Source organism: Elephantulus edwardii, unplaced genomic scaffold (genome assembly GCF_000299155.1).
Source record: "Elephantulus edwardii isolate Elephantulus edwardi_28Jun2011 unplaced genomic scaffold, EleEdw1.0 scaffold00006, whole genome shotgun sequence".
NCBI classification, from domain to species: domain Eukaryota; kingdom Metazoa; phylum Chordata; class Mammalia; order Macroscelidea; family Macroscelididae; genus Elephantulus; species Elephantulus edwardii.
Window position 1 is genome coordinate 8,828,874 of NW_006399756.1, and position 24,136 is coordinate 8,853,009.

Sequence of the window (24,136 nt, forward strand, 5' to 3'; positions counted from 1 at the left end):
GAATCTATAGGAAGCAAACCCTCTAGCCAGGTGTCTATCGGAAAGAAACGTCAGCGCGCCCGGAAACACGTATGAAGAAGTGCTTTAATAGCTCTAACAAAGGTCATCGCGCCCCGATTCCGAAGAGGCTCCTACGTGGGGCAGCCGTGGCCTTGCTGGGAGCCAGCGTGCCTCACCAGGGTCTCCACGACCCACTGGCTTGGCGCCGACTCTGGCGAAAGCAGACACGCCCCCTGTGCCACGCTGGCTCCCACGGGCCCTGCCTGGTGCCCAGGCCTCGTGTCGGCTGCATTAGTCGGGTTAAGCCGATGCCTCGGTTAAAGGAGACACGGTGGACCGTCAAAGCTGGAGCGGGCGGGAAAAGCACGCTGCGTACAGAGCTACGGGAGGGGGGCACGTCTGCCGCGGAGACGGGCCTTATATTGGTTTTGCCCATAAACCGTCCAGGAGGGCTCTGTTGGCCAGACCCTCTCCAAGGAACAAGCGAAATGACGGGCAGAGGTCTCAGGTGTCCTGTGCCAGCAGCCCAGGGTCTTCACGTGTCATCCACGGGCGAGTCTTTGAGGGAAACATGAAGTCCAGCTCATGCCCCTGCCTAGGGGTCGACCTCTTCGGGAACCACGGTGATCATGACGTCCTCATTGCCCCTGCGGACCACCATGTTCAGAGTGTTCTCCTTTTTAATGACATCACTGACGTCATTGGCGGAGACCACCGACTGTCCATTGATGCTGATTATGACATCGTTTTCCTTGAGGCCGCCACTGCAACACAAGGAGAAACGCGTCTGTAAGGTGTCCACCCCCTGTCCTGCCTGCTGGACCAACTGCTTAGAGCCCCGAGCCCAGAGCGGCCGGGTTGGTGGTGGGGAAGGCTCGTGAGCGTGACTCACGCTTCCATTTGCTTTTGAGATATCTAGATTAAAAAGTACCAATTGTGTTCACTTCCAAAATGCTGACTAGGACTGCTTCGGGCCGATGGCAGAAGTCACTCTGAAGAAGGGGAGCACTCACCAGGCTGGTGTGGACACGACCAGGGGGCCAAATGAGGAGCACGCAAAGTGGGGTGCAGAGCGGGGTGCCTCCAGGACCTGGCAGGACATCTCAACAAGGAGACCCTTCCCCAGAACACCTCAGCTCTGTGTGTGGCTACGTCAGCCAGGCTGCTGCCAGCCAGTACCTTCCAGGACATGGCAGCAGCCTTGTTCTGCAAAACCCCGAGACTGAACACCTGTGTCCTCTCACGCAGGTGGTCTCCACCGTGGCTACCTGTCCATGACCGTGACATCAAAGCACCCAGGCACAATGTGCAAACAAGTGGGAGTGACTGGGTCTGATACACGTTTATTTATGGACACGGAAATTTGAACATTATCATTGTCATATATCACAGATATCATTGCTTTCCTGGTTGGTCCCCCCCCCAATTAAAATATATCAGAGTGACTTACTACCCAGAAGATAAGTGGTTCGAAGCCACCAGTCCCCTCTTGGAAAACAAGTGGCAGTCTGCTTCCATAAACCCTTAGAACCTTGGAAACCCAATGGAATGGTTCCCCTCCAAGTGGGACTTGACAGTGTCAGTGGGCTTTGGGTGAGCGGCCAGATGCAGCCCTCAGGGAGTGTGCAAAGCTCTGGAAGGTTGTAACTGCTTCACCACTTGCCGTTAAGCTGACTGCCACTCGGTCCCGCCATCTGTGTCAGAGCAGACCTGCTCGAAAGTGCACAGAGGCTCACCTTTGGGAAGCAGATTGCCAGGTCTTTCTTCTGAGGTGCTTCTGGCCAGACTTGAAACTTCAGCCTCTTAGTTGGCAGTTGGATACATGAACCGTGACCCCTGGCCCCAGGGACTCTGTCCTAGCATTCGCTCTGCATATTACATCAATACCGGCTGCAGACACTGACTCAGCTCCTTCATTTGGGGCTACTTTGATGTCACATGAGGGATGGACAGGTGAGGACCCACAGCCACGTGGCTTCAGGAGGAGCTTTCTAGACCTGAGACTCATCCCCAGGACCTCCTCCTACCTTCTTAGACCCCAGCCAGCCTGTCTGAGAGGCTCAGTGACCCAGTGGCTGAAGGGAGGGCTCTGAAGGCTGGAAGCATCCTTTTGTTGACAGGGCCTGACCTGAGCCACGCCGGAAGGCCTGGACAGCAGGACTTGAGCAGGGCTGACCCTGCTTCTGTCAAAGACTCAGTCACCAGAACAGAGATGACTTAGCACGGCTCCCATCACCCCCACTGACAAGTCCCCCGACTCACGCTTCAGCTGGGGTGTCAGGAATGACCTCGATGATGTACGCTCCAGACAGCACATCGGGGAAGTCTCGGTGACGGTCCTTCAGCTCTTTGGCTTTGCTGCTTGGGGGGAAATGGCAGCCAGGTCAGCCTAGTGTGTTCCCTGCTCAGCAGACCCTCACCCAGCCTCCGCCGCTTGTCCCTGAGTCTAAAATGAACTCCTCCACAAGTTTGGATTCTACTTTAAAATTGCGCGGCTTCTAGAGTCTCAAAGATTCACAGAGCAGCAGCACGTGAAATGTTCCTCTTAAATAATCAGTAAGAGCTACAAAGCCAGAATTCTTAGAAAGGAGGGCGGGAGACATCCTCTCCTATAGTTTAAGCTGGTTATTAGGAGGACCCGTCCCTGGAGAAGGGCATTATGGGTGGTAAAGCAGACGGAGGAAGACTCAAGAAGATGGACCGACGTGTGACCGCAACAATGGGGTCACCCCTAAAAGCCGGTGAGGATGGTGCAGGACCACGCGGCGTGTCACTCTGTCATCACACAGACCTGGGAGTTGGCACCTAACAACCTTGGACACAGACTGCATGCCGGGGAGGGCGGAGGGTCAGCAGGGACACAGACCACATGCCGGGGAAGGTCCTCAGCGAGCGGACTGACACAGGGAGCAGCACAGTGGGCTTGAGTACGGCAGCGATCCTGGGGACGGCGCAGGACAGGGCATGGTTCACATGTGATGTTCTGGGGTTGCTGTAAGTCACCCAGGCGGCACTGATGGCCAGCACCCTGGATGGGTCATCACAGAGTGGGCTGCACAGCACAGCTGTTTAACCTCGTGCCGTGGCTGGACCGCTGTGCCCTAATTTCCCACCTGCAAGCCGAGAGGATAACACTACTCTACAGGGTGGGGTTGTGTTTGAATGTGTGATCCAGCGCTTGGCTCAGCACAATGTGACAACCGGCAGCCACCCTCACTGTGGCTAACGTCACTGCCACCTCGCATGGAGCACACCTGGATCCCCGCTCACTCGCCTGCCTCACTGTCCTCATCTCAGTGGGGAGGAAACGGAAGCCCCGGCTTTCCAGGAGCGCCCAGGTCACAAGCCCAGAAGCCGCACCACTCAAACTCAGCTCATTGCTGGGGACACGGAGCCGACTGGGAGCTGACCCTCCAGTGTGATTTCAGAGGCCGTAAACCGCATGAGAGGAGAGCGCCCATCTTTCTCACTTGGAGCAACAGGTGGATTCAAACAGCCTACCTTTGTGTTGGTGGTGCAAGTCCTCAACCTCAAGGCCACCAGAGCTCCCCTACCTCTCCTGTTTCCAAGCACAAATCACACGCACTTTGTCTTGGCCATCTCAGACAGTCCGCAGCATTTATCCTGTTTCAAATATCTCAACGGACATAGTCCACGCATGCTCTTCTCTTCAGCCACGATTGCTTCCCCCTCAACCAGGGCTCATGAAGTCCCAGCAGGTTTTTTTCATCAAGGGAAAAACACCAGTATTTTATGACCCTGCCAACCACATGTTGTAACTTCCACCAACTCAGGAAAACAAACCGCCCTTCCAAGCGGGCATTCCTGGGGCCGCAGCCCACTTGCTGCCAAGCTCAGGGCAGGTGGGGCCCTCAGGGGGTGGGGCAGTGCAGGGAACGCTCCCAGAACACGGGTGCCAACAGAATGAGGGGTTCAAGAAAGCAGAGAGCCCCAACTTGGGGGCGGGGCCTGCACACAGGAAGGCAGATTCTTCTGAGAAGGAAAAGCGGCCTCCGAGCCGTTAACAGAACTGCTCTCCATCTCAGCCAGTTGACGCCCGAAGGACTGAGGGCTGGGACTCAAACATGTGATACCAACGTGCAGAGCCAATGCCAAAATCCCCCTGCCACCGAGTGGACTCCCATACTGATCCTGTGGGCAGCACTTAAACAGCCCCATGGGGGCCCCAGGGCTGGAACCTCCACACAAGCAGATGGCCATGTCTTTCTCCAACAGAGTGGCCGAGGTTGTTGTGTGCCATCAAGTGGGAACCGACTCACAGCTGACCCTCCAGAGGGTTTTCAAAGTCAATCACGTGGGAGGAGACTGACCATCTGTCTCCTGTGCAGCCGCTGGTGGATTCGAACTGCGTGTCTTTGGGTTGGCAGCACATCTCCTTACCACTAGGCCAGGAGAGCTCCCTACCAGAGCAGCTGGTGGGTTACAGTGCCTCGAGGGTTTGCGTGAGGCTGTCTCCGAACCCACTGACACAAGATGAGTCTGACTCACAGCACCCCTCCCTTGGGTTTCTGTAGCTGTCAATCTTTACAGGAGGGCATTTCTCATCTTTCTCTCCAAGACCAGCTAGGGTATTCGAACCACTAATCTTTCGGTTAATAGCACAACACATACTACCCAGAGCTCCTTCATGTTCAAGCAGCAGCACTGTTCAAAACAACCAACAAGAAGAAACAACGCAAGTGTTCATTAGACAAGTGGGTGAACACGCAGCACCTCCATACAATGCTCAACCACAAAAAGGAATGCGGTGCCGATACGGACCCTGAGCCACCACCTGTGAGCCGCTTCTGACCGCACACCTTTCCTGGAGCTGACTGTCTCAGCCTTTCCCCAAGGAGCCAACTTTCAGCTTCAAATCTCCAATCTCCTAATTGGAAGCCAAACACCTCACTCAGCACCAGCAGATCCTCTCGAAGCACTGATGCGTGCTACTATCGGGACGGATGTGGTCAATGTTATGCTGAGGGAAAGCCTGACACAAGAAGGGCAAGTACTGTAGGGTCCACTTAAATGAACTCTCCAGAAGAGGCAAACCCACGGGGGCACGCAGACTAGTAGTTGTCAGGGGCGGAGGGGGATGGGAAGTGGGGGAGACTGCTAATAGGTTTAGGGTTCTCTAGTGGGGTGATGAAAATGTCCTGGAATCACATGTCATGGTGGCTGCACACCACTGCTAATGTCCCGAAGAGTGTACACTTCATGAATCTGTGTGTCTTCCTTGCACAGGGGCCATGCTAATCTTCTCTGAATCCTTCCAAGTTTAGTGTACGTGCTGCTGAAGCGAGCACTGGAGAGTACACTTTAAAAAGCCTAACAAGGGTGAAGTTTAAGATTTCTCTTTTGGAATGCCAATGAGAGTCTTTTGAAGTTCAAGTTTATTCACGTGTGGACGGGTGGCAGACACACAGCCCCACACATCCTGAGCACTCACCTGGACGTGAGTGACATCATGCGGATGCCGATGTACTTTTTCTTGGTGACAGCTTTACCTGAAGGGACAGCAGACAGCGAGGTTGGCAAGGCTGACAGGGACACCTGAGAGCCACACGTTCAAGCCCGTCAGTGTTCAGTCACAGCCACTGAGACAGACACAGGCTACGTTCTGCCCTTGCCCCACCACCGGCCCTGAGGAAGTCCCGACATTTCAGCTAGTGGCCCAAATCCGAGGAGTGGTCCTTGATCTGCGCACAACTCGCCCTGATGTCTGGTCCACCCGCCTGCTGGTTCCGTCCCCCATGGAGCTGGAGGGTGACTCCTGGGCTCCACCACCATGGCCAGCAGACAGCACCTATCACTTGGGCAAGTGGGAGACCCTCTTCGCTGGTCCCTCCCACTCGTTCTAGGACACCCTCCACTGGCCCCCGGAGTGACCTTTCTGAGATACCCATCAAATGTCAGTGCACTTAAAATGCGGCACAAGCCCCTGACCGCGTCCACTGCGGCTCTTGCTCCTCTTCTGGGGTCTACACCCTCCCTGCCTCTGGGCCCACACTGCTCCGGTGCTGCTGGACCGATGTCCATGTGGAGGCTGTCACTCTGCCTTCCCCCTCGTCCACCTGCTGGCTCTGCCCCTCCAGGCTCCAGCTTGGGGCCTTCCCTCATGAGCTGCCCCTCTCATCACTCCCAGCCAATCCTGTTTCACTGGAATCTGGAATCACCTCATTCAATCACTTAATCAAAGTCTATCCCTTAGAATGGAGCACAAATGTCACGCATATAAGGGGCCCTATTGTCCTACGTACAGCTGAACCTCCTCCTGACCCGGAGGAGATGCTCAACAAGCACTGGCGGAAGGAAGGATCGCCTTGAATCTGTTTTCTTATCAGTAAATGGGACTAATAACTCCCTGATAGGATCAAACCACAGGTCCTGGCCCTGAGATGACGTCTGACGCATACTGACCCTGTGGTGCAGGGCCGGGCCGAGCTGCCCCGTGGGGCTTCTAGGGCTGTAAATGTTTACGGAAACAGGATCCCCCGTCTGTCCCCTGTCTGTCCCGTCTATCCCCTGTCTGTCCCCTGTCTGTCCTCTGTCTGTCCCCTGTCTGTCCCCTGTCTGTCCCCTGTCTATCCCCCATCTGTCCCCCATCTGTCCCCTGTCTGTCCCCTGTCTATCCCGTCTATCCCCCGTCTGTCCCCTGTCTATCTCCCGGGGCAGCTACTGTTGTGGCCTAGTTAACTGACCCGTAGCTCACCCTCCAGCAGCTTTTCAGAGGCAGTAAATCACACGGGAGGAGAATGCCCATCCTTCTCCCATGGGGACGCTGGTGCTTGAACTGTGTACCTTTGTGTTGGCAGTGCAGTTCTAAGCCACCAGCGTTCCCTCCCAGAGGAGTCAGTGGGTTTAAACGGACAATATTGTGGTCAGCAGGTGTGCACTTTAACCACTGCACCACCAAGACCCCCCCTCCCTGAAGCCACTGTCACAGCATTAATTCTGACTCATAGAGACGTGTACAGTGAAGTGAAACTGACAGGCAGGCATCTCCCAGGACTGTGGGCAGCACCTATTACACACAAACATCCATGACCGCAGGCCAAACTGGGCACATTTCTACCACCTCAGACCACGGGGCCTCATAACACCCTGGGGCATGCTGTCCCTGGAGAGGGACGTCATGTGTGGAAACCAGAGGGTCATGGGAGGAGAGGGAGACGCTCCGAGAGAGGGCGGGACCCGGACTACAGCAGTGGGCTCAGGCCCAGCAGAGGCTGGAGAACAGCGTCGGGCCCAACAGGGCTTGTTCTACGGGACAGAGAATCCCCATGAAGAGACAGCTCAGTGACATCCAACTATGACGGCTGCTCTTAGCGTCTGTCACTTCTCCCCTCGGTCCCTGAGGGATGGCCGAGGCTCAGGGCTGGGCCCCCAGAACCCCCACTTTACCTTTGGCCTGTCTGTCATGAGACTCCGTGAGGAACTTTTTAATTTTATCCGACGGGATTGCGAAGGAGATTCCGGCCGTCACTTTCAGAGTGTTGATTCCAATCACTTCACCGTCCTGAAAGGCAAGAGGAGATGAGGTTTTCCAACCCCTCGAAGTCCTCCAGCAGGGAGTCCCGAGGGGAAGAGGGGAGCTCCCGGTGAGTATGAGCTGTCAGAGCATGGAGAGGTTCAGGGAAGCAGGCTTCATGAGAGCAGAACAACCCCCTCTGTACACACAGTCCCCTGGGGCTCAGCTCACAGGGAACGCTGCTGCTGCTATTGTTGTTGTTGTCACCAAGTGCATGTAAGCTTATTTTTTACTCAGTGCCCACATGACAGAGAAGGACTGTCCCATAGGATTTCCCAGGCTGCAGTTGTCCTTGTAGAAGGACATCATGCTTGGAAGGGTGGAGGGACAACACAGGAGAGGAAGACCACAAGTGAGATGGACTGACAGAGTGACTGGGGAAATAGGGGCAGATGTGCTGGAGACAGTGATTGGCCACTACAGGACAGAGTTCAGAGCTATAGGGTTACTATGAATGGCAGGTGACTCGATGACACAACAGCATAATAATAACAGCTTTACAGGGGCAGGTTCCCAGGTCTTTCCCTGTGGAGTTGTTGGGTGGGGCTGGACACATAACCACTGCTAAATCTACAAAATCTCAGTGGGGTCCCCAGATCCAGGCCTTTGGCTGCCTAGCCACCCTTCCTGCTCCTCCCATTCTCAATGACCTTAAGATTATTCTGCGGATACGGGGAGGAACCACCTTAGACTCAAAGCTAAAGGACTTCCTTTGCCAGGAAAAGAAAATGCCACCTCCTCTCAGCAGCAGCCCCTGGTGTGCTCTGGGGTCAGGTCAGAGGGCACCAAAGAGCCTGGCCACAGTCTTCCTCTCCTCATGGCCACCATCTCTGGGGTGTCCTCTTAGTCCAGACAGATTGACCATTCCAAGGTGGTTTCGCACAGGAAACAGCCCCCCACCCCAGCCGCAGTCTGGGTACTATTGTTTGGCTGTTTGTTCAGCTCTGCTGAGAGTCAGCAAGACGGCCCAGAGGGGATAAATCAGTCCTCACACACTTCCCAAGGCCAGAGGCCTGGTCCATGAGCATTGCCCCTTACAGGGGGCCAGCAGGGGCCGTGCTACATAAGCCTCCGTTTTATCTTCTGGAAACAAGACAGCAGAGCAAGGAGACCCCTGCTTAATCAGTCTGCGATTCTAAGGCTTCATATTTTCTGCTTCAATTATTTAAGTGCACACTCAAGTGACAGCTTTACTGACTGAGAAACTCCTCCATTCCAGCCAGGCCTTCGGGGAGGTTCCTGGCCAAGAAAAAGAGCGTAGAGAAGCAGCTCGAAGGACAGCCAGTCTCCGACAGGCTCCAAATCAAAGGCTGCTCCCTCCACGGCTCCTGGCAGCACCTGAGTCCTGCTGCCCTGACTGGCAGAGACGTTCCAGTTCTTAATTCTCATGAGATCCAAAGAAGCCCTGGTGGCATCGTGGGTTACATGCTGGATTGTTAATTAAACAGCAGTGGTTCAAATCCACCAGCCTCACCACGGGACGAGGGTGAGGCAGCCTGCTCCCTTGAGAGCAGCCTCTGAAACCCAGTGGAACTGACTGGACAACAGTGAGCCTGGGCTTCCACGAGGCCTAGACAACTTCAGGAAGGTCGTTTACAAGCATGCAGGATGCACACCACACTCACTCAAAAGGCAGTGAGGCAGCAGGCACTGGTGGACTCGTGATTGAAAAGAAGAAGAAAAAAGAGCAAAGCAGAGCATGCACACGGATGAAAACGGATGTGGGAGGACAAGACTTACCAGGTTTACCAGTGGGCCTCCCGAGTTCCCATACTGAAATGAAGCAGAAATGAAAAGGTTATAGATTTACGTCCCAGGCACCAAACCATCAACTCTCGGCTGCGGGGTTCTGGTTTTCAGGGTAGCGCCTGAAGCACAGAGTGGGATTCTTTCTGGAGTTTTCTTCTGGTAAATATAGTATTTTTCTGGAAAAGGAAGACTCTAACAATTTTCACTAAGTTTTAGATGTACCAAAAAGAAAACTCTCTCTCTCTCTCTCTTTTTTTTTTTTGGTTCTGAAACCCGAGACTGACTAGACTCTTAGTGTCCATCACAACTCTTCCCTCTTATTAAAGGTGCTGGGCATGAGCACGTGGATGGACGGTCACCTGCTTGCACTTGCCCTTGTTGCTGATGTAGCCATTGGGTTGGCCTTGAATTACGGCAAAACTACATCATCGTCGACCTGGTTTTCACTCTCTGATTCCCTGAAACAGAATGCCAGCCCTTTCCTCCTGGTCTGCCTTGGTCTAGAAGCAGCACTGAAATATGTTCGGCCTCATGCTGTTAGATATCATTGAATGATTCCGACGTGCCATCCTCACAATCTCTGCTGTTGCTGAGTCACCATGTCGATCCCTCTCATTGAGGGTCTTCCCCTCTTACCCTCTACATTTCCAGGCACGATGTCCTTCCCAGGGACGGGCCCCTCCGCATCAAACACGAAGACCTTCAGAGGGAGCACATGAGGTGCACTTGTCTAGAACTGAACCTATGTCTCCCACTCAGGAGGCAAAAATCCTACCACTAACCCTCCAATGTCCACACTCGCTGCAGCCTCGTGGTGTTTCAAAGCAGCCCCATGGGGGGTCCTCTACTTTGCTGCTGGGTTTGAGCCCACGTGCTTAGCTCCACTTTGGCTGCTTCATGAGCCGGCCGCGCTGTACACAGCGAGGCACACAACACACTGTGAGTCTTATTTAGTGGACAGACAGAGGGGGCACGCTGTCCAGAAAGGTCAGTTCTACCCCTGAGCTGTAACGAAATCCCATTGAGAAACTACTTGGAGCAGCTTTGGCCTCATTATGCCTGTGGACGGAGAGGCTCACCCTCTGCCCTCACACTCGGGACTCGGCCACTGGCTGGAAGGACAAGTAGACAGGAAGTGGCCAGACTCACCCCTCAGCAGCGTGTGGAAACTGTCCCCAGACACGTGTCCCTCCAGCCAGAATGCTGCTGAGGGGCTGCAGATGCCCACTGGCGTGGCCCAGAGCAATAACTCACTACTTTAACGGGGGGAAGAGGGGGTACCTTCCATCCAGAATGCTGCTGAGGGGCTGCAGATGCCCACCAAGGTGGCCCACTGGTCATTATCTCCTTTGACTGGGGCGAGAGGCAGCCAGAAAGTGCTAGTGAAACCTTGTGTTGCTATTAAAGGCTCGATGTCAGCTAACAGGTGAGGCTTGGGCCTCAGCCTCTCAGCCTGTGGGGGTTCCCTTCCGAGTCCCCAGACCACAGGGCAGGGCCCTCCCTCCAGCCCGGTTCCCAGAGGGACTCACATTGATGATGGCGTCTGTCTGGATGTAATCCATGTCTGAGTTCCGCAGCCCCAGCTCCTTGCCACCTCGCTGGGTCGTGCTGACGATCCCCGTGGTGACCGTGTTTTGAAGGGAGAACGGGCTGCCGATGGCGACCACGAACTCCCCAGGCCGCAGCTCCGAGGAGCGGCCCAGCAGCAGGACGGGCAGCTTGCCCTGTGGACACACGGGCCGTCGCTGGTTAGCACGAGAACCCAACAGCACGGTGAGCTGTTCTCAGTTAACCCAACAGGACGGTGAATCACAGGCAGCGAGACCCCTAACTCCACATTACAGATGAATCAGAGAGCCCGGGGCCACCTTCCAGACAGCCACTCAACATCAGGCCACCGGGAACCGAGTCCATGACTAGCAGCCCTGCCTGGCTAGGACTGGGCTTCCTTCTCCACAGAAATCATCAGAAATGTGTCTTGGGGTGCAAATGCAAAAGTGCTGGGCTGCGAACAGAAAGGTTAGAGGTTCAAATCCACCAACAGGTACCTTGGAAGAAAAATTTGGTGTGTGAGATCCACTGGGGCACATCTGCACTAGGTATGTGATGATCTGTGAGGACACACCTGTGCTAGGTGTGTGACAATCTTGGGAGCATATCTGTGCTGTGCAGTCTGTGGGACATACTTGTGATCTGACAGATCTGTGCAGGGGTTGGGGAGGCAGGATAAGGGTGAGAGGAAAGTATCCAAGGACCTGAGACCCCAAGACCAGCAGACCTCTTTCCCAAGAGGCCCTCTGCAGCCTGTAACCTGGTTAACTCAGGGACTCCTGTTCCTCAGGGCTGAGAAAGACCCCAAAGATCCCAAAAACCCAAACTACTCTTCCAAACGGGGTGAATCAGCCTAGACAGGGCCAGGCCTGAGGATCTCTGGGCAGCGGCGGAGAGAATCGCCCATGTCCACAAGGGGAGGGAGTGACGGAGCAGGGGGCAGGATAAAGGGGAAGGGCGGGGCCACGGGGACAGCAGAGTGTAGTGGGCAGGTGGGGAAGCGAAGGAAAAGCAGATTCAGTGGGGACTCGACCCGATGGGAGATAACAGGCCCAGAGCACCAGTGACTGGAGGTATGAACTGTGTACGGACGGCTGCGTGACGCACAATGTGAATGAAGGATTGTGCAAAATAGTGAACATGAATGAAACATAATGTAAACAAAAAGACTTAAAAACAGAAGAGAGAGAAAGAACATCTCCCATAACACGGCTTCGGACCTTTGGACACGGTAACTCTGTCCCACGGGGACTCACACTTGTCCCCAGCACGCAGAACCGTGATTCAGAGCGTTTCCATCACTGATACTCTGGGACACAGATCACCAAGGCCTTTCTTCTCAGGTGCCCCTGGATAGACTTGAGCCTGCAACCTTTCACTTAGGAGCAGAGGGCACCATCCAGAGACTCTAGAATCAGCTTTAACATCTATAAAAACCCAGGAGGGAAGTCTGCCAATTGGCACTGTGTCCTGTGCCCTACCGCCCTGCACCCAGGACAAGGCTGGGGTCCCCTGTGTGATCCCCTGAGCCCAGGAGTCAGGGGTGCTGGAGCCCACAGCATGCCCTGCACCGCCCTCCGCGTCCATGGTACCAGCAAGCTCTGTGCATGGTGTTTACCCTGGGCTCACGCCAGCAGCAATGCCACAAATGACCTCATTTACAGAAGTGTGAGGGAAGGGTGGACACCTCTGCCTGCTTCAAAGACAGGGTCATCTTTCAGGGCCAGGACTGGCTGGCCTGCTGGACCACTGAGGTCTGCAGAGTAGTGATGAGGGGTGGGTGAGGGGGCTGGGCCAGCCTGGCTCCCGAGCAAACAGCCTTCTTCTGAACCCGCCTAAAGGCTCCAGGACCAAGATCAAATACAGAGCTGGGTCCAGCTGCAGTCCCAGCTGGGATTCACATCAGAGAGGAAGGGCAGGGCTCCCCAGAAGCTCTCAATTAGTGCCTAGTTTATGCCCTACGCCCTCCTCCACCACCCTCTAACCCAGAAGGGCAGCCAGAGCCCCTCTCCCAGGCCCCAAGGCTGCAGAGGGCAGGGGGCCCACAGACCACTCCCCCAAGTCCTATTTCCAAAGCCTACACAGATCCAGAGGGCAGGAGGCAGAGACCACAGGGGCACAGGGAATGAGGTGTTCACTGGGAGGACCATGACTCCCAGGGGACACTGGAGCCCTAAGAACCCACAGACAAGCTTGTCATGAGCACAGTGTCACTCGCACCAGGGAGACCACACACACGTGCAGTAGATGGACCAGTGACACACTCAGAGGTCTCCCCAAGAACACCAGAGGAAGACATGCAGAGACATTAGGAGGTACACAAAGAGGTATCTAAAGGCTGGCAGTTCAAACCTACCCAAAGGCACCTAGGAATACAGGGCTGGTAAATCAGCATTGAAAACCTTACTGAACTTGGTTCGTCTCTGACACGCAGGAGGTGCCTGTGACGTGACTGCAGCTGGTTTACTTTCTCATTCAGTCAAAGCTGCGTCAAAGGGCAGCATCATCACTTAAAAGCATCTTGAAGTTTTTACTCAAACAATTCAGGTTCTCTGAGCAATCACAAGACAGCACCGAGAAAGTGGATACACATCCAGGCAGCGTGTGCAATTTGTGCAGTTGTACGCAAAATTGTCCATGGGAAAGGTGTGGAACTTTTAGCTCCTAGAAGACAGAGCCCTTACCTGACAGTCTCATGAGTCAGCATAAATGCTCCCATTTCACGGATGTGGAAACTGAGTCTCAGAGTTACTTTTTATAACCAGTGGTCACCTGCCTAACTCTCTGACTCTCATCTCCAGCATGTGCCAACTTCAAATTCTAACCAGGCAGAAACTCTTTGCAGGGAGTGACACGATAGAGAGATGCCTCTGGGGACAGATTCAGGGCGTGTGGTTCTGAGTCCCTGCAGGCGCCGGCTGGCCTCACAAGCCTCAGAAGCTCCAGCCGTGGTCCAGCCTGCGGAGGGAAGATGCTCTCCTCGGCTGTCTGCTGTGCAGTACTACACTACGCTGGCCACGTTCCTACGTGGTCAGTGTGCATTTCATCCCTGTGGCCCCCCAGAGGGCTGGAGGATGAAGCACCCACATGGCTGTCGGGAAGAACCCCGTTCTGGCCGTGACCTGCAGGTGGCTGGGATCTTTTTACCACTCTTCCCTGGAATGACGTCGCCTGGCTGTTCATCTGCCAGCTGTCTCAGGGAGCCCACCAGTGCCAGTCCCACCCAAACAACTATACCACACCTCTCCCCATCTTGCGGGAAGGCTAGGAGGCAAATGAGGGACCTCCACCCTTCGCTGGACCTCTGAAACAACAGAAGAATAAGGGGATCCTTGTCTGTTGCTCAAGGTCAGAGCCACAGACCTCCACTGGGGAATGAAAAAGCTAGATGGGATATCAGCACAAAGAGTGAGCTCCAAAGTGACAAGAGAAAGCCTCAAGGTGACATCACAGAGCCAAGAAGGAGACCTCAGATGCCACCAAGAAAGACACAGCTCACGTCGCTGCAGAGACCTTCTGGGATGCAGGGAGATCGCTGCCGAAGGAAGTGCTCCAGGCTCTCAGGCAGGCTCAGGTGAGGAAGAGGGAGGTGAGGGGCCAGTGGAGAGGAGGGGACATCCAGAAGAGGGCACAGATGGTGTGTTCACAACACAAGAGTGACGCTAAGGAAACATGCACTACCCTCAACACCCACACTGTCCCCACGGCCACCAGGATGGCGGAGGGTCAGCCCAGGTGAGGTGTCAGAAGTATCGAGTGTGGACCCAGGTTACTAGAGGTTAAGTCACTAAACACCAATTGCAGACAGGACATAGAGCCAATGCACGTGGGAGAGCTTGGTCTGCGCGCTCATTAAAGAAGGCTCTGACCATTCATTAGGTTCAAACAAACCAAAACAAACAGGTCAGCAACAAGCAGGCGGCACTGTGCTCCTGGGGCCTGGCCCTCGTGAGGGAGGACTTGCCCACAAGTGTCCACTGGGTGTCTCCTTTGCGTGGTTCCAGGACTATGAGATCGATGCAGTCTGCCCTGCCTTCACTGAGGACACACACCCCATTGGGACACGGTGATATGGAGACAAAGCCCATCCTTCTCCACGTCCAGACACAGCCTCAAGGCCCCCATGAGGGACAAGCACCCATCAACACTGCAGTGATCTGTACGTGTCAACCAGGGTGTTTGCACCTGCAAGTAACTAAACCTGGCTCAAAGTGCCAAGATGTCCACCTGACTGAGAGAGGGAGGCGTCACTGTTGGTGACTTCAAAGGCTCGGGGTTAAGAGCCAGGGCAGACCACCTTCTCTGTCTGATCCATTTATGCCTGTCCGCATGGTTAAGCTGATCACACCATAGCAGAACCACATAAAGAGGTGACAATGCCTAGTGGGAAATAAAGGCCTCTCCTCCTTAGAGGGCCTCTTCAGAAGACAAAGGGAGCCCTGGGGGCTTAGCAGCAAGGAATTGCACTGCCAACCCAAAGGCACATGGTTCAAACCCTGCTCCACAGGGGAAAAGTGGGCAATTTCCTCCAATGTGATTTGCTGCCTCTGAAAACCCCTGGGAGAGTCTCCTATGAGTTGATTTCCACTCAGTGGTACCTAACAACAAGAAGACCACTCAGAAGCCTCCAAACACCCCCCTTCACAGGTCACTGGGCAGAATTAGGCGTTAAGGTTCTCCCCAGACCATTCACTGATGAGAAGAACATGGTCTTTCGTCAGGATTAGCCCGTCCGTGCCCTCTTCAGGCTCTATGCCAGGCCCAGGCCCACTCTTACAGCCACAGTGTCACCAGCCAGGTTGGTGAGGGACATGCTCTCTTTCCCTGGCCCCTCCCACTTTCCCAGCAGGATGTCTTAAGTAAATCTAATTACTCCCCAAAGTGCTGATGGGGGTCATTCCATCAGCTGAGATTAAAAGCAAAGCCAGGTTTCCTAGAGTAGGAGGGAAACGGTGCAGGGTTACTGACCGGCCACCTTATCCATGGATTTGGGCTTGCCAGACTCCGCAAAGCTGTGAGCTCATTTGTTAAAATAAAGATCTCTCTAGATAGATGGATGAGACAGAGGGGTGATGGCTTTCACGTCCAGTGTTGTCGTAGGAATACGGCACACACAAGTGGAAACTCCCTCACGAGGGATCCGTGGGGTTTGCAGAAACCACAACGCAGACATTAGCTGCACAGGATAGGGGAGCGCTCTCACCGGCTCTGTCTGTGCACAGCTCTGGCTAAGGATGCAGACGCTGGTTAACTCATTAAGAACAAAGCAGACAGAGTCCTTAGTAAATTTCTTTTCCTACCACCAACTCCCCAGTTAAGGCTACCTGATCCCTACACGTCTACAGCTGCAAGAGGAGAGGGGGTTTCTGGAATTCTCTGGCCACTGGTCAAGTCAACCTCCTGAGAGGCCCACAGAAAGTAATGACCCAGCAGCATCACAGCTTCTGGTTAGCTTGCGTTTTGTGTAACAGCCCTTGCCTGCTTGTTTCACTGCAACCTTATTCCTTCCAGTTTGAGGAGCAAAGAGCAATAAAACAAACCAATAAAACCAAAGGGGAAGGGAAAATCAGCAACTTGTTTGTTTTAATCTAATGAGGCAAATCAATTACAACTTTACCTCCTTCGAAAAATAGAAAACACTCTTGAGTTTCAAAAGTCTTTTTCTTGCTGAGTCTGCACACTGAGTCTCCACTGCCAGCTGCCCAGCGCGCTTGTTTCTGAGCGGATGGGCTTTCCAGTCTGGTCCTGTCTCTGTCGAAGTTTGCTTCAAAGGCTAATGTTACAGCAACTGGCTGCAACTCAGCTGAGTGAGTCAGTGTGGCTTCTGGAAGCAGTTCTGTTAACCTTTCATTTTCTTTAAAAGCCATGCCATGCGGAGGATGCCCAGCAAGAGACAGTGCCAGTGAACGTGCCTGATGCCTCCAGGAGAAGATCTTCCTCAGCAGCAGGATCACTTAGGGAATGTCAGCATCCCAGAGGGACAGTCTCCTCCTGTGTGACTTGGAAACCCAATGGAGGGTCAACCAGAATCAGACCGACTCAATGGCAATGAGAGAGAAAACATCCAAAGACTTGCTTGAGAGATGAACGTCCAAGCAGACCTATGGCGATCATTATTGACCAAGAAGGGACCAGGGGGAATTGAGAGCTCAAAGAAAGGGGGGTGAGAATAAAAGGTCTGGAGGATCATAGGTGGGGAACTGGATGAACAGATTTGTTAAAGCTGGCTACTAGGGGAACCACAGTTGACTCATGGCATCTCACAACAACAAACAGAGGATAGGACTGGCTACAGCACTTGAGATCCCGTCTCTAGTGCCTGCTGCACTGAACGGAGGCTAACGGGCTCCTCTTCACTCATGATCACACAGTCAGGGTTCAGGGAAGGTGTTTAGGATGAATAATGTTTGTCATATTCATTGTTTAACATGGTAAGATAGACACCCTCTTCTTAAAAAGAGGTAGTGATGGTCTATGAGACAGATTATAAGTTAACTGCATATAGATGTTTGTTAAGCCACTGTAGAGGAATAACACAGGGAATATTCTAATTACAGGGCCAGTGGTTTCAGTGAGTTGTCTAGTAGACAAAGAAACAAGGAAATAGTAACTCATGAATTCTCATTTTCAGATTCTGTGGCATTACTTAACAAAGCTGACATGTGAATTAGTTCTTTAGTTAAATCCTAAATCCTTAAAATAATTGGAACATCTTATTTCTTCCTTACCTAAGAAAATGATGCAGAGAGCTGTTATAAATTTGTGTCCTGAAAATATGTGTCCACTTGGTAAGGCTGTAACTCTCAGTGGTTTGGCAGTCATGTGATGATGTAATCACTCCTCATGAGATAATCTGATGTGATCAATCCATCCATTCTAAGAGGATAAGGGAGGAAGGCAAGAACCTCAGGTCACAGCCCTGATCATGGAGGGAGTTTTCCCTGAGGAGTGGCTTATCCCACCTTCAGCTTATAAGAGAGTAAAGGAGGGAGACTCAGTACCACCAAGAAAGAACCAGGAGCAGAGTGTGTGCTGTGGACCAGAGGTCCCTGCTGAGAACCTCCTAGACCCGGGGAAGAGTGATGCTTAGACACATTGACCGCGCCAAGGAACGCCAGGCCAACAGATGTTGAAAGGCAGCAAGGATCTTCCCTTAAAACAAACAGAATGTTTTCCCCTTGAAATTACACCTTGAATTTAGAATTGTAACGTCTAAACTGTGAGAGAATACGTTTCTTTTAGGTAAAGCCACCACTTGTGGTAGTTCTACTACTACAGTGCTGGAGAATGAAGAAAACCATTTTAGAAAAGCATTTGGAGAAATGGCCATGATTCTGCCAAGAATGTGAGGTCACCACATCATCGGGGGCCCCTCTGACTCTCAGCAAATAAGGAATGGGAGTGTCCCTGAGAATGAGCTGGAACCTGAGGAAGGCCAAGGAAATGCAGACAGCGGAACAGAAAGCAAGTGAATACTCTGGATAGTGCTGTGAACTCACCCTGAAGTCATAGCTGGTTCTGGGGCCAAGACACAGGTTCCTCAGGGAGAGGAGAAGAGGGGAATAAAGGCATTCCGCCTCAAACTTTTATCCCATCTCCACCTCATTCCCTTTCTGGCTGACTGTCCTCATCTCTGCTAGAAGGGACTTCCTTGGAGAAGTTCCCTGCCTACCCCACCCTATCTAGCAGGATTCCCAGACTTTCCCTTCTGCCTCTTGACTGCCATCTGCTTATTGTACCAATCCTCACATTTATTTCCTCCAGTTTCCCTGGTTCTCACACTATATATGAAGCTCCACGGGGAGCCAGTCACAACTTCAGCTCACTGCTGTCACATTCTCAGCACCTACTACTGTCCGGCCAAGGGACGAGAAGCAGCTGCCATCACGTTGATTCCATCTTATAATGACTTCCTGTGCATCCAAACACAACTGGGCTCCATGGCCTGTTTATCACAAGTAGAAGATCTCCAGGCTCCCTTCCGAGGCACCCCTGGGTGGTCAACCTTCAGGATGGCCGCTGAGTGAATTAATCCTGTGCACCATCCAGGGCCTGTTCTACATTAAACACTCAGACAGATGTTCATGAAACACTTTTAGTAATCCGCAAACAGCTATATGAATAACTGAAAGAATGACCCAATCCAATCTTGAAAGATCCACTAGGATCTTAGGTAAAGAATAATTTGTAATACTATAATTGATGATGTTGCTGAGAATTAGAAAAGGGACTCGTTCTGGCCTATCTTGCAAAGCCAAAGCTCTTCAGCAGAAAAGCACCAACAATGAAATCTATCTCCATGCTCATGTTCCTCTTTTATCAGATAGTGTTCCATTGCCTCACTTCACTCTTATGAGCGAATCTACCCCCCAACACACCCAGCTCCCCCATGACAAGGTGTTAGCCAGACCATTGCAGTTAGCAAACTGTTTCCCGTAAAGTGACAGAGAGTAAATATTTTCAGCTTTACAGGCTAACTATTCAACTGTGCTATTGTTGAGCTAAAGCTGCTGTAGCCACTACATAAATAATGGGCATGGCTGTGCTCCAAGAAAACTTTATTTGCAAACAGAGACGGAGGCCAGACCTGGTTGATTTGGCCCATGGACCATAATTTGCCAACTCTGGATGCTCTCACATCCTGCCTCATACGCACTAAACCATCATGTGGGAGAAATGCCAGTTCTTCCCTCAGAGAAGGGGTACACCACGGCTGGTAGGGCCCTGTAGATTCAGTCCTAGCAACCTGGGAACTGCTTTATTGGGACCATGAATAACATTCTTCAATTCCCTGAAGAGAGAGTGCCAAAGTGAAAAAAGGCATTACCATATTAAGAGAAAAATATGACCAAAGAATTTCCTTAATAGTCTAAGTTCTTGACAAGGAGCCAGAGAACACAAAGAACCCACTCTGAGACTCTGTGTGAGCGAGCATTTTCACACTAGAACCAAAAGTCCAAAGGCATCGCCATCGTTCAGTTTCGACGCCTACGGACCTTCCAGGACTGAGCAGCACTGGCCCCAAGGGTGTCCGAGGCTGTCATTGTCACAGGAGCCCATGGCCTGGTTCTCCGGCAGCACATTCCAACAGAAGTTCCCATCAGGACAACATAAAGCCACGACCCAGGAGCCTCAGAACAAAGGCTTCGGCAGAGAAACCAACGCAGTTTCCACTCTGCTGCTTGGATTTCTGTTCCCTCAAGAACTATCGATTCACACCCCCTAAAAATGGCACAGATCAATCCCGTAACCGTGAGAGGGCAGTGAGATCATGTGAGTTGGAGAAAAAGAGCTCAGCTAAGGAGAGGGAGAGCGGTGAAAGAACATCACCCACGTCAGTGAATGGAGCATTCAGATTGCTGAATTGTATGCTTTGCTGTGTGTATTCTCAACAATGACAAAATAAATAAAGTTGAAAGAAAAATAAAGCACGACAGTAACAGGATGCTTGCTCCATCAGCCAAGTCTGTGGTGTTTTTAGCAAAGGCAGTGAACAGCAGCTTCTGAGGTCTGCGACAGAAAGAGCAGAGACCACAGAAAGATTGACACCCAGCGAGCGGGAACAAAGAACCCCACCCGGAAAAGCACAGGGCGAAAACCCAAGGAGCAGACAAGACAGGGCAGCCACGTTCACCTCCCCTCGCTTCTGAGAGTGAGAAGCAGCCCCAGGCAGGGAAGCAGAGCTTCAGCACATTCCCTGAGTGAATGACGAGCTCCCAGGCCCAGCCTGACCACCATGAGGAGAGCTGGCCCTGGGATCAGGCATGAGTCACGGAGCACAGGCCACCCCCTCGCTTAGTGAGGTTCCCATGCCAGGACGGGTTCCAGGGCAGCCTGCAGAGGCCGAAGGCCACTCCACAGCCCCTGACATGTCCATGTTAAAGTCCTGGCCCCTCAGGTCCAAGTGACCCATGTCTGAACTTCTCCAAGGTCCCTGGTGTCAGCTCCTCATAGCCCTCAGCACCGTCAGCAGAAAAAGGACCTTCCGGACACACCAGTCCATCCCCCCAGCTTCGCTCTACAGCCACTTCAAACAGCCTGTGGGGACACCTGGCCCAGAGGTGGCAGGAGGGGAAGAGGGAACACCACCCACAAACCTTAGGCAGCTGTTTGCAAATATTTACCTGGCTGTTGGCGTCAGGGAGGCACCAGAGGCGAGCCTACCCACAGCACTTGGATTGCAAAGACCACAGACCTGGCTTAGCCGCTTCGCTGTCCAAACCTCAGGCAGTTTATACAAGGAGGCAGGCACTGGCAGAGAGGTCTGGGCCTAGGGGTGTCTGCAGCCAGCCCCCACCCTCAACTTCATCTGACAGTGGAGGAGACAGCGTAGGCGAGGAAGAGTGCAGGTGAGATGGACTGACACAGTAACTGGGGCAAGGCAGGACTGGTGTGTCAGTGAGACTGGCTCAGGATAGGATGGGCTTCAGAACTACTGTACAAAGGGTTACCATGGGTCACAAGTGATTTGATGGCACATAACAACGGGGCATTTAAGCCTTCACATTAAATGTGACCCTCGACGGGCCAGGTTTTATTACTGCCATATTGCTGCATCTCTTTTTCTGTTGTTGCTGGTTATTTTGGCCCATCCACTTTCCTTTGCTGTCTCTGTGTGAAGGTTTTCCTTTAGTTTTGGTTGTGGTACGGGTTTTTTTTGTTTGTTTTTTTTAGAGCGGATTTATTTTCACGGATTCCTTAAATTCTTGCTTTTAGGTAAATTACCTCATTTCTACTACCTATTTGATGGATCCTTTGCTGGGCACAGAATCCTCAGGCAGCAGTTATTTCTTTTAGCCTCTGTATCTACCATCCCATTGTCTTCTTGTGCTTACGGTTTTGACTAAGAAGTCTATCCTCAATCTAATTTGTTCCCCTTTGTAGGTGACTCTGTTTTTCTTGAGCTGCTTTTTGTATTCTATCATATCTCTGGTTTTAGAGAATGCCTATGATATGTCTTGATGTTTTTCTTTTGGGGTCTAATCTGTTTGGAGTTCACTTAGCTTCTTGTTTCCCATGATACCTGGGAAGTTTTCCTCTAGCACTCCTTCCGCAATTTTCTCAGTGCTTTCCCCAAATCCTCCTTTTCCGGAATTCTGATCACATGCACACTGTTCTGTTTGATTCTATCTCTCATGATAATAATGTTTTCTTCCTTTTCCTTCCTTCTTATGGTTTTCCTCCTATAAAGTTTCCATTGAGGTTCCTGTCTTCTAGCTCACAGATGCTCTGTCCCACGTCCTCCAGTCTGTTCTTTTGTCCCTCTACCATGTGGAAAAGTTCTGCCATTCTCTTTTTCATTCCCAGCATAGTCGGTCATGTGATTGTCTAGTTCAAAGTGGCCCATGTGTTAGCTACTCTAAGTTCAAGATCATATATTAGAGTGTCTTCTGACATCCTTCTGGCGATTTTAATAACCTTTTTCTTCCTTCATGCCTGATGTCTTTGATGCCATTCCACAGTTCACTTGGTCTTGGTCTCTAGTCATCAGACTGGGGTATGTGTTCCCAGAATCTCTGTGGTACTGGAAGGGTGAAGATTAGCTAGGGCTGCAGGTCATGGTAGGGCTGGCTAGGAAAAGTTTTATCAGAGACCTGAGGATGGAGTCAGCCATGTAGGAGGTTGGAGGAAGACGTGAGTGTGTGTGTGTGTGTGTGTGTGTGTGTGTGTGTGTGTGTGTGTGTAACTGTCAAGGTACCACGTTGTTGTTGTTGTTGTTGGGTACCACTGAGCCAGCCAAGACTCACAGCCATCCTATATACAACAGATCTAAAGTAGCCCCTGCCTTGCACCACCCTCAACCTCTACTGTGCTCAAACCCGTTGTTACAGTCACTGTATCAATCCATTTTGTTAGCCATCTTCCTCTTTTCTGCCACTTTTCTCAGCACAACGTCTTTTTCAAAGACTAGTCTCTCCGGACAACATATCCAAAGTGTGTGAAGGTGAAGTTCACCTTCTTTGCCTTTAAGGAGCACTCTGGTTGCACTTCCTCCAAGATGGACTTTGTCCTTTTGGCAGTCCACGGGATATTCTTCTCCAACACCACATTCTCTCCGTCTTAATAACTGTCCAAATTTCAGATGCATAGAAAGCAACTGAAAGCACCGTGGATTGGATCAGATACCACAGAAACACGTATTTTTTGTCACTGGAGGAGAGGTGGCTAAGCAGAATAGTGGACAGTGAAGAGGGAGGACAGGGGACCTCCAGGGTGCCCCATTAGACTGGACTTCAAGCCCTGGTGAGGTTTACTGAATCACTGTCAGAACAGAAGGAAGTCTGAACGGTTTCACATGGGCCAGACCATGCTCTGAACAAGGCCACCACCCAGGGGCACATGTTCTCTCAATGTGTTTGGAAGCAGCACAATTAAAATACGGTAATAATGCAAGTCTCCATCCTCTTGTCCTTCCCTCTCCTGAGGTCCCCAGTGTCCAACTTCCACTCTGGTTTTAAGAAACCTAATAGCTCTTCTTGACATCTTTCCCCCTTAAGTTTCTCTGGAAAAAAAAACCCTGCAAGGACTGAATGCCACCACTGGAATACCCTGCACACGCAGCAAGTCCCTCATGGTAAATGCATTTGGAAACAGTCTGTCTCAAGCTGAACTAGTTTGCCCTTGAAGCTGCTTTCTATTAAAATGTTTACACGCACCCTGTTCCTACTTCCTGCAGCTGTTGGGGCTCTGGACACTCACGCTGGCCCCGTCACAGGTCCCAGGCCAGGGGGTTCCAGTCCTGGACAGAGGAGCACAGAGCAGGCTTCGAGGCCAGGCTGTGAGAGGAGGGACCTGCAGGGAGGCAGCCAGGGCCGAGGGCTCTCCTCTCAGTGGTCAGCAGGCAGTGTGACAGCACAGCACTGGGAAGAGCTTCTTGGTCACATGCCCAGAAACATCTCAGGCAACTGCAAACCAAGGGGGTGGGGGTTCTGGAGATGCGAGAGGAGCCCAAAAATGCAAGACAGACACGAGAAGAGGGCTGAGTCAGGGCAGTGCAGGTCAGGGCTCAGCGCGGGAACCACATCAGCACCCCCCAGGTGGTGGCAGCAGTACCCTGCTTCAGTCCCCAGGGGAGCATTGTTTGCTTTCATTGGGTCACGTGGAGCTGCTTGGCCACAGGAGGTGGGGCCTGTGATGGGCAGTCCCACCACAACGGTCCAATGGGAGAGAAACAGATCCCAGAGTCAGTGTTGACTGTTGCTCCCGGGAAGGGGGGAGTGGATGTCCAGCAGATGGCCAAGAGAATTTCCATGGGATTGAAGATGCCAAGAATAGCGTGCTCAGGAGGAACAATGGCTGCTT

General features: G+C 52.3%; 1 protein-coding gene across 1 annotated transcript in view; it reads right to left on the minus strand.

The window, feature by feature from the left end:
• Positions 1-442: 442 nt before the first annotated feature.
• The window catches only part of HTRA1 (HtrA serine peptidase 1), a 68,395-nt gene continuing 44,701 nt past the window's right edge, over positions 443-24,136 (minus strand). Inside the window, exons 5-10 of the mRNA XM_006880144.1 lie at positions 10,813-11,007; positions 9,275-9,307; positions 7,408-7,522; positions 5,453-5,510; positions 2,263-2,358; positions 443-764 (exon numbers count right to left, since the gene is read on the minus strand). Coding sequence (XP_006880206.1) covers positions 596-764; positions 2,263-2,358; positions 5,453-5,510; positions 7,408-7,522; positions 9,275-9,307; positions 10,813-11,007 — 666 coding nt within the window. The 3' untranslated portion in view covers positions 443-595. The remainder of the gene's footprint in view (positions 765-2,262; positions 2,359-5,452; positions 5,511-7,407; positions 7,523-9,274; positions 9,308-10,812; positions 11,008-24,136) is intronic.